Source organism: Myotis brandtii, unplaced genomic scaffold (genome assembly GCF_000412655.1).
Source record: "Myotis brandtii unplaced genomic scaffold, ASM41265v1 scaffold351, whole genome shotgun sequence".
NCBI lineage: Eukaryota > Metazoa > Chordata > Mammalia > Chiroptera > Vespertilionidae > Myotis > Myotis brandtii.
This window is the reverse complement of record NW_005363502.1, coordinates 2,306,439-2,317,254: the sequence shown is the minus strand read 5'-3', so window position 1 is coordinate 2,317,254 and position 10,816 is coordinate 2,306,439. Positions and strand designations below refer to the sequence as shown.

Here is a 10,816-nt window from a genome sequence, read left to right as displayed (position 1 = left end):
CCCCCAACTGCCCTCCCCTGCCAGCCTGATCTCACCCCTAACTGCTCTCCCCTGCCAGCCTGATCACCCCTAACTGCCTCTGCCTGCCTGATTGCCCCTAACTGCCCTCCCCTGCCAGTCTGATCTCGCCCCCAACTGCCCTCCTCTGCTAGCCAATTTGGTTCTGATTGGTCAGTTTCTATGCCAGTCAGTGTCAAAAGCTCCGCCTCCTAGGCAGCCATTGGCTCCTCATAGTTGACCCAGATTTGGTTGTGATTGATCAGTTTCTATGCCCGTGAGCGTCTCTGGGCCTATCAACGGGGCCTGATCAGAAAGGCGGGAAGGCGGGGCTGATCAGCAGCCCTGATAGAGGCCTGGAGAGAAATGGAGGCACAGCTGTTGGCCAGGCCAGGAGAGAAAGAGAGGCAAGTTCTGATCAATGGCTGCCACAGAGGCTACGGATCGGAACCTGCCTCTCTCTCTGCAGGCCTCTCTCCGGGCCTGATCTGCAGCCCCCTAGGCAGTCAGTGCTGGGTCAGGGCACCCAAAGCGGCCCCAGTCAGTTGCCCCAGCCACCACAACCCAGCACTGACTTCCGGTCTAGTCGAGGCTTCAGTCGTAACAGTAGTTAGGACCCTGGCTCTTTATTATATAGATTTTATTTAGTTAGATTAGTTAGATTTAAATGTACATGGACATACATGACCAGTGGCTACTGTATTAGACAGTATGGTATTGTGTATGGGGCATTGTTTTTGAGTACAATATTTATAAAGTTACTAGGGTCCCAAGACTGGAGAGTTAAATTTAATGCCAACATCATAATCTTTAGAATATAGAAGAAACCATGAAATGTAAACATATAAACTCCCCACAATGGTAAGCACATTGAAAGCAAGGACCAAGTACCATGAATCTTTTATTCTCACAGCATCACTATAGTGTCTTACATGCAATGGATCATCATCCATTTCTACTCCTTTATTCTACAGCAATGGGCAAAGGCTTAGAATGACAAAGTGAAGGGCATCTGAAAACACATATAAAAGTTATATGAAAATTGTAGTAACTAAATACATGGCTAGGCCTTAACTCTAATCCTAATACCCCACAGACTCATTTCACAATGAAAGCATACAAAATAAATAAACACATATACCAAAAGACAAAAAAATTCCTCTCATAAGCTTCACACAGTGCATGTGCTTTGGGCAACTTACTTGTAGATATAGATTTACTTCTACAAAACCCCTAGAGGTATCCGTAGGCTTCTGGTAATCCACCTCCTCTTATGTCTTATTGCTTAATTATAGTGATGTATTTAACTTATTTATCACAAGAAAACAATAATTTTTCACTTTAAAAAAACATGTGTTAACAGTGTTGCTTAGATAATACTTAAGAATACAGAGTACAGGAGTTAGAGCTCTCAAGGAAAGAGAATCACTGCTATTGAATTGTCCCTGGAGAAGCTAGAAACGTCTACCAGCATATTTAAAATAAACTGCGGCGGTCCCACAGCCTGTAATGGAGCTGGGAGAGCTGTTTAATGCACACCATCTTGCAGTAATCGCTGTAGTTTAAAATAGATTTTAATCAAGCACCATCTGCATAATAGGCTGAACAAACAACATAGAACTCCACTTATAACCCTTATCATAGAAAGTAAATATTATAAAACCTTCACCATAGAAACTGGGTATATCACAGCACTTTTTGGGATGGTACTGTTTCTGTAAGTGAAAATTTTTGCTACTTAAATCCTTTCTCTCTCTCTTCTTGTCTAAACTATGTAATCTAAAATCCCCTTATAAGAATAATTTCAAATAAGCATGGAAAGTAAGTCATCTAGTTACTGTGAAATCAGCAAGGCTGTAATCCTTCTTTCATTTTACAATCGGGTTTATTATTATCACTAATAAAAACAGTACATTCAATGACTCAAAACATCAATGATAAAAAAACGTATATGAGATGCTATACTTTTGAAATGATTCACAAGTGTGGGGCGTGGTACTCGTATCATAATTGGTAAAGCAAATTCAGTTTTAAAGATCCTTGATTCTGCCAAACGTAGCTGGTTATTATTTTAGGATAAGTTTAGCAAAGATACTCATTAGCCTTATGGAAGATATTTAAAATTTGGGCTACTGTCCAGAAACATCAGTTTAAAGTGAGAAAGTTGATTGCAATTATATACACCTATTAGTTACATTTATAAATTTTGTTGGATTCACTTGGTCTTATCTAAATTTGCCTATCTGGGGCATCGTGTTTACTTCTTCATATTTTGGATGGAGGGTTTCTCCGGCCTTGCAAAGAGTGCATAGCTATTGTGATAACATTCCACTGGATAAAATGCCAGGTGCCTATGTTTAGCCTCACTTTATTTTTATTTTATGAACTAATCAAATATGCTTAATCACATAAGGTATGAATCATCTAAGAACAAAGACACCTTGAAAATACTCTCCTAGTATACACTTGAATGAATACACCCAAATGAATTATTTGAAATTGAGTATTTACTGGCTATTTGACTGAATTTTATTATTTTCCCAGAACTAGTTTGTTAAGTTCAGCCTCAATCAATGGGACACTTTATATTTTATAAGCAAGGAATATATATTTTCTCAATTGCTGGGGTATAAGAAATTCTTCAGAAGTATCATGCACATTATAGCATGTGAAGTGTTGAACAATTGCATAGTAAACACAGTTCAAGGTGGAAAATACCAGAATTTGAAGTCCCAATTTTAAATATTCTGCCCTATTGTTAGATAATGTGACTTGACATCTAGCTCTAACATTGTTTGATTTCATTGTTTATAGAAACCCGTCTGCTTATAATTTTTACTTTATTCCAAGAATCTTCTTGCCTTTAGAACAGTGGTAAATAAGAAGTCCTTTTCTAAAGGCTTATGTAATTGTTGCTCTGGTGACTTATCCTATTGCCTTTGAGAAAAAAAAACCCCACAAAAAACAACAACCACTTCTCTTTCTGTTACTATGGAAAAGCACATGCACTGAGAAACTAGCAAATTAATAAGACTCTCTTAAATGCAAATAGTGAATGAAAGCAGGAACCCAGAGAAATAAGCAAAATACCGAAGCCAGCTTTCATCTTGAAGATAGTTGCTAAGCCTGGTGAAATTGAGTTAAAGGCACAGTAGATAGAAGACAAAGCTCATTGTTTACCAGAAGTTGGATGTTTAGCAGAAGTCTTCCTATTAAAGTAAGGACAGAAGAGAATTACAGTGTCAATGTAAGGGGGACATAAAATGATTTCTCTTGTATGTGCCCACCCAGGAGCTGCAAGGATGATACTGAACGGACAGGGGAAACATATCTCTTGTGATAATCCACAAACAGAAGCCAGCATTTGTATCAATTTATATCCTGAATGCCAGCATTTATAACAATTTACCCAAATAAGGTGATTTGAAGAACTTTAAGGCAAGTGTCATTCTAGATTATAATGGTTTAAGATGCTTGGGAGAAGCAAACAGAAATCATCTTTAGAGGAATTCACTTTCAAATAAAGTCTAATAGAAGTCTCATAAAGTCATAATTAATATCAGCTCTCATTTCAAAAGCCAAAAAGCAATATAAAACAAGGCATTAAAACTAAGAGCCAACAGCAATAACAGAGAGTAGAATCAGACCCCAAAAGACTTCATATATAGGAATTAGCAAATGCTTAAAGGGACAAAAGAGATTAAGTATATAGATAAAAAGCAAGCAAGTAAAAAAGTCAAAACATATTTGAGAAAGAAACCAAATAAAACCAGAAATATAAAATAATTGAAATGAAAACTTCAGTAGATCAGCTTTAGTTTTAGATTAGGTATTGCTGAAAAAAAATTATGAACTGGGAATTGATTTAAATAAATCAATCAGAATAAATACAGAGGGGCAAGGAAATGCAAAATGTAAAAGCAACAAGTCATAGAGAATAGAATGAGAAAGTCTAGCATATATCTTATCAGAATTACAGGATGAGAATGGAGCAAAATCACAAGAGGAAATATGTGAAAAACAATAATGTCTGAAAATTTCTTAGAATTGATAGAAAATAGAAATATTTAAATTCAGGATAAATTTAAAGAAACCCACATATATCATAGTAAAACCAAAGGACAACAAAGGCAAGAGAAGATCTTAAAACTAGTCAGAGATGAAAGACAGATTACTTTCAAAGGAAAGACAGTGATGTAGGAGAATTTTCAAAAGCAATAATGAAAATCAGGATTCAATGAAGTAACATAATATCTTCATAAAGAGAATCACTATCAAACTAAAGTTCTATATCTGGTGAAAGTACTTTTTAAGGTAGTTATATTCTCAACAGATTCTCATGTGATAAAATTTTAAAGGGATAGAGAAAATGATGCCAGATGAAAAAATATTAAATATGTGAATAAATCTGAAGAAAAAAGACTAAAAATAATAAATAATGTTCTGTGAAGTATACTAAATTATAGAAGTTAATTAAATTATCATTAAACTAAACAACAGCAATAACTGCTCCAGCATGATTTGGAATTAAAATAAATAAGAAGGGTAAAGATATCGATCAATGTAAGACTTTTATGCATTTGTGTTACAGGGGTAGCTACTAAGTGAACAGAAAAAGTATAAAATTTCCAATATTAAAATGGAAATTATGGAATGAGCAAAATAAAAACAAATTTAAAGAAGGTAAGAAAAAAAAGAAACATAGGACATATGGGGATAAATAGAAAACAACATACTTAAATGGAGAAATAAACCAAAATATTTAGTACTGATGTTAATGTAAGTCAGTTTCATTTAAAAGTAAAGATTATCTAACCATATGCTATTTACAAGAGACACATACAAAACTTAAGGATATTTTAAGCAGAAAAGTTGAAAGTAAAAGGATGGAAAAATATAAATTGTGATTCTTAGCCTATAATTTCCTTAAAGAAAATACTGTGCTATAAATATACTTGTAATGCCAGAGACTTTGTGTCTTAAAGTGTCTACTGTATTACAAGTGCTGGATTACAGGCTTAGAACCACAAGCTACCCAAGTTTATATGTCTTTGATGTTTTACTGTATGTCTAGTTTATGACTTTAGGCTGTCAACACAGCTCCATAGCCATCAGAACTGTGGGTAGTATTTATAAGGTGATAATTTGTTTTACTGATATATTTACAGTATTTCTCTGTCAAAACAAACATATTTCATTTAATTGTTCAATTAGATAAATGGGAATTAATATGTAATTGCTTAAGAGAGCATAAAGTGTTAAGAGGGAAGCTTTAAAGGCTTCTTTTGCTGCAGTGAGAGTAAATATTCTTTTTTAATTCTCTTGTTAGAAATGACTTAAATGATCGTTTTGACTTAACGCTATTTCACATTTAAATGGAGCTATTTCAATAGAACACTCCACATAAATCCTGCTCACATATAAAGCCCAGTTTAATCTTTAACTGTGATGAAGAATGCTTGAACATTTTTGTCAGAGGACTGTTTTTAGCCATTTAATAAATATAAGTTGATTAAATGGTAAGGAGGATTTTGCATTAGAATGAAGGTGAAGAACAGTATGTAACCTTGGAATGGGAGGGTGGGTATTCTTCAGATAGAAAATACACGTAAACTAAACATGAGCTTAGAAATATTTCTAGAGACAAAAAGCCATTTTTGATGAGGGCTTTCTTGAAAAATCTATCCCTAAGCCTTCACACATCACTAATTCAAGAATATACCCCTATAGAATATAGGTTCTACCATAAAATACTACACAATCATTAATAGTGAGCTACAAATCATTTTGAGAGGTTGATGTTGAGTGGTTGGATATAGGTTATTCACTGGCAAACTCTCACACCAGCTTGGAAGCTCATAACATACAAATTGATGTCTCAGCAAAATGATAAGATATGGACCTTATGGGCCAATAGAAAATGGCAGAATCTGTGAATGTAATTCCAGGAATTTCTGGTTTCTACTCAGACGTCTACTAATTTAGGTTGAAGAGTGTGGAAAGTGTTATGTAAATAAGAATAATCCTGCATAAACTTTACTGTCAAAAGATGCTACTAATTTTACATCAATTTTCTGAAATTCTAGCAACAAATACTTAAAAATATATAGCCCAGATGTATAAATAATCTTTACTATGATATATATATATATATCTCCTAACCAAAGGATTTTTTATTGACTTTAGAGAGAAAGGGAGAGAGAGAGAGAGAGAGAGAGAGAGAGAGAGAAATATCAATGTGAGAAAGAAACATCAATCTGTTGCCTTCTGTATGTACCCTGGCCTTTTGGTATACAGGACAATACTATAACCAACTGAGCCACTCAGCCAGAGTGAGTAGAATATATTGTACTTTTCCCCTTGAAGTATAGTACATATCACCTATGTTTAAGAATTTAACTTGAATTATTCATGCATAATCTAACATTTAAATAACTGGCCCCAAATTCTTAATGTCCAAATATTCATTGGCTGTTGAATACCATCAGAACGATACACATTTTCTTAAGAAAATTATGTGAGAATTTGATAAAGAAGACAGTTGGGATGTGGGCTCTGGATTGCTTGGTTTGTTTATCAAAGGTGGGCTTACTGGGGCATCATTCACCACCTCTAGGAAATAGATAGCCTGGGAGGGGCAGTCTTTCCAAGATTAAGGCTCCAAAAATGCCAGAGCATTAGGAACACCAAAAATAATAAAATGTAGCCAATATAGCAGCCTTGCATTTGTTATCAGGCTAAATAAATCTATGAGTCACTATTTATCTGGATTTTTAAAAATTAGTTTACATTAACCATATACAGTAGATCAGAATCCCATAGCGCTGCCTTTGGTAACATGTTGACAAGTTTCATTTCCCAAAAGCAAAATTCTTGCAAAAGTGAAAAGAAATCTAAGGGCTGACACAAGTGACAACTCATTAGTAATATTTTAAAAAGAGAAGGAACTAGAAGTACACATGTCCATGTGAGTGTTTTTCATAGTAATTAGGCACAAGAGTCCTCACTTGGACAAATCCTAAAGATGCCTGCTGAGAAGGAAGACAATAAAGAGATAATTTTGGTTTTTGAAGGAGAATGCACTTGCTTTTGGTGAAGTCATTTGAAAAAGCTGCCTTGAATTCTGCAATCTAAGGACATTTAAAGACACATCTTCCTATACAGATAACTTAATGTGACAAAGACAGATAGGCAGATAGTCAAACAAACTTAGTGGCATGGGACTAATAACAGGTAAGCAATGAATTGCCCAGCTTTTCCTTTGGAAGGGGGTCATTAATTTCCTTGCCCCTTACATTCCTGATCCTCAATATGAAATGACTGGGTCAGATGATCTCAACAGTTTTATCTATTAAACACACACACCACCACCACCACCACCACCACCACCACCACCACCACCACCATCTTGGTCTTCTTAAAATAAAATGGTTAAATTGAAATTGACTTTTTTGAATGAGTGGCAAATTCAGCTTACTCACTGTGAAGAACCTGTATTTTGTGGGTGCAACTTATTTTTATGCTTAATACATGAAAATTCAAAGGATTTATTAGGGACTTAAAAATGTAATTGGACAAGGTGATTCAATTCACTCAGTTTATAACCTCATGCTTCATAATAAAAGTATGTCCCCCATCAATGTTTAAGTTGGATGACATAAACTTGCACCCACTACAGGTCAAGGAAGGCTCCAAGGAAAACCTTTTCAGGCAACAAGCATTTCCTATAGGTCCTATAAATAATGTAGTCCTACCTTAGATGACTCATCGCCTTCATCTTCATGTACTGAACTGGATGGGGAAGGAGTTGCAGACTTGCTTCCAGGTGGAGATGGTGAGTTGTGGGGGACACTGCTTCCTCCCATATTCAACCCAAGCTGAGCACTCAGCTGGGACTGGTTGATGGTGGTCAGCTGGCCATGCTGCATCATTCCTGGCTGCTGCCGGATGTCTGCAGGCTGACCCCTGGGTCTCATGGCTGCCATCTGAGGATGGGAGCTATATTGAGCTCCTTCTGGGTTCCGTATATCTTGCATCTACAAGAAAATGGATAGGAATAATTTTCACAAACATGTTTCTGAGTAAATTAAAAAAAATATTCCTTAGACTTTAAAAATTCTGGAAGATGTCCTGCTGAACTATACACATTTCCATCCCCTCCCCCACTCCTCTAACAGTATGTTTCACCCTAAAGGTGCTGTTACCATAGAATTTGAGAGTTCAATCAACATCACAGTTCATTACCAAAGAGCCTATTAATTATATTTATAGTCCTTATTTGCTGATGAAACGTAAACATCATTAAAAATATTTATGGTATAAGTTTCAAAATATTGATGCTTATTAGAGTGTCAGCACTATATAATTAGTGATTACAGCATTCACAGCAATTCATGAAATCCTTTTTTATTGTGATTATTTAAGAAAGGTCTGGGAGTTAAGCATGCTGTTGTTCTCAGTTTAATTCTATATAGCTAGTGTTGGCCAAAATGATCTACTAACTTCCAGACTAAGAACGCTCACAGATTGGTATTAACCAATTGATTAACTGACTATTGAAATGATTTGACGACACAGTCAGATTTGAAAGTGATTCTCTAAAGTTGCAAGGTCACCATATTAATCCATTATGCTATCTGGGTCACTGCTTTTTAGCCTTAATGAGACTCACTCTTGTAATTCAAGCAATGAATTTTGTTTCTGCAAGGCTTAGAATTAAAAGCATTGGAGGATGAAGCTCTTAACGTATCCAGAGATCAAATGTGTTGTATAAGAGGAGTATAGTGGATTTCATTGAACATTTCTCTGGCATTTTCAAACTTATGGGGAATGATGGGGAATATTTCATGGCGTTTATAGAAGCAGCTGTTTTTTCATTCTGAGGGACGTTGGAGATTTTATGCAGTTCTTGCTTCATACAACAAGAGAGAGAATAAACGAAAAAATGGGAAAAAAGAAAAGCAATGAAGGGATGTGGTTAAAGTTACATTTTGGAACTAATAAATAAAATGAATAATGTTATCTTTCTCGGTTTCATTAAAAAAAAAATTCCACATGGTGTCAGAATGCCTAGTAATTACCTGTCTGCAAATGTTATCATGACATGGAAATATTGTAAAAGTTAATTAAATAACTTAGTCACAGATTTTTTTTTCCTTTTGGTAATGAAATCATTTTCTACTAATGCTCTCCAGTCATTTTACCAATTTAGTTGTTTCCGTCTGAAACTGACGTTGTGACGGAAGAGGTACCTGCCTGTGGTAGGTTTACCATCTTCACCATGAGGTCTCTTATTAGTCAGTATCACCCCTTCAGACCTTTCCAGCTCTTACTCTGCTTCATCTTCAGATTCAGTCCTAGATATTCTAGAACAGTGGTTCTCAACCTTCCTAATGCCTCGACCCTTTAACACAGTTCCTCATGTTGTGGTGATCCCCAATTTCATTGTTACAAATTGAACATAATTAAAGCATAGTGATTAATCACAAAACAATATGTAATTATATATGTGTTTTCCAACGGTCTTAGGGTTGTTCGACCCCCAAAGGGGTCGCGTCCCACAGGTTGAGAACCGCTGTTCTAGAATCTGGCTCTTCTTGGTGAGGGCTTAGGATGGCCCATGGTTTTGGACCTGCTCATTTTCTGGTCCAAATCAACAACTCCCCTCATGCCCCATAATTTAAACTATATTCCTCCAATCCTTCAAAAGTAGCTCATAGTTGTCTTTTTTATGAAGTCCCTCATTAAGTAGTCATTACTATTCAATGATACATATTAGAGCTTCAGAGATCCTTAGTGACATTTTTTCATCTATGGAAGAGAATTATTAGGAGGAGGCCATAGTACTGGCTTGTTGAATGTCTGTAGAATTAAAAAAAATAGATAAATAAGAATGAATAAACCCCAGAGAAGTTAAGTTACTTCCCCAAGCCACAGAGTTGGAGTTAAAATCAAGATCTCTCAATTTCAGTCTTTGATATTTCCTACAGTATTAAGCAGCTGATTCAACATTTTATGTTTCCCACAGAGAGAGTTATAGTTAACTAAAAATAATCAAAAACACCTTGTCAAATGTTATCTGCCTAAATTGATTGTTTTTATCTGGTCCATTCATGTTGCCTCCACTCACATTTACTAAAATAGTTTTTCTTCCTTCTTAGCTGTCCCCAAATTCTATAATCTGACCTTTCATATGAAATAATACTGGCTTCTACAGATATTCTTAAAGTTGTATCACTGTCATAGGGTACCATGAAAATCAGAACTGACTTTTGAAAATGCACAGAAGCGGTAGTATACACTAAACTCTCTCAAGTCCTGAAGTCCTATTGCATTTTTGTCTTAGATTCTATTTAGAACAACTCTCTCACTGTGAGCCCAGAGTAATGGATGCATATATGGGTACTGTCCTATACATGGCAGCCCCTCTCTCAACCCAACAAAGCACTCACATGCATGTTCAAACATACATGTTTGTAGGAGAATACATTTTCATAGTCTTGTAAATTAAAAATGTTTACTAACAAAAACATTTTAACTAAATTATCTTTCCAAAAGTATTTAGCTAACTGATATCACGATTTCTCCTTCACATAAATCTCAGGTTAAAAGCATGAACAGTTTGTAACTTATCTGTTTGGACCTTGCTTCTTAATCTCACTCTTTCAGAAATATCATGGTTTTCTACATGATACCGCAAAGGATGATTTTTAAGTTAACTTATATATAGTTTCCAGATTCATGACTACAACCAAGGGTCCTCAAAAGTCTAAAACGATCTCACCTTATATCACCCATCTCTCTCATCAGTTTTTAATCT

General features: G+C 35.4%; 1 protein-coding gene across 5 annotated transcripts in view; it reads right to left on the bottom strand.

Moving 5' to 3' along the window:
* The window catches only part of TOX (thymocyte selection-associated high mobility group box), a 310,502-nt gene that overhangs the window by 41,211 nt on the left and 258,475 nt on the right, over window positions 1-10,816 (bottom strand). For all 5 annotated transcript variants that reach the window (XM_005871646.2, XM_014544102.1, XM_014544103.1 and 2 more), the window contains exon 4: window positions 7,752-8,033. In XM_005871646.2, the coding sequence (XP_005871708.1) occupies window positions 7,752-8,033 (282 nt within the window). The remainder of the gene's footprint in view (window positions 1-7,751; window positions 8,034-10,816) is intronic.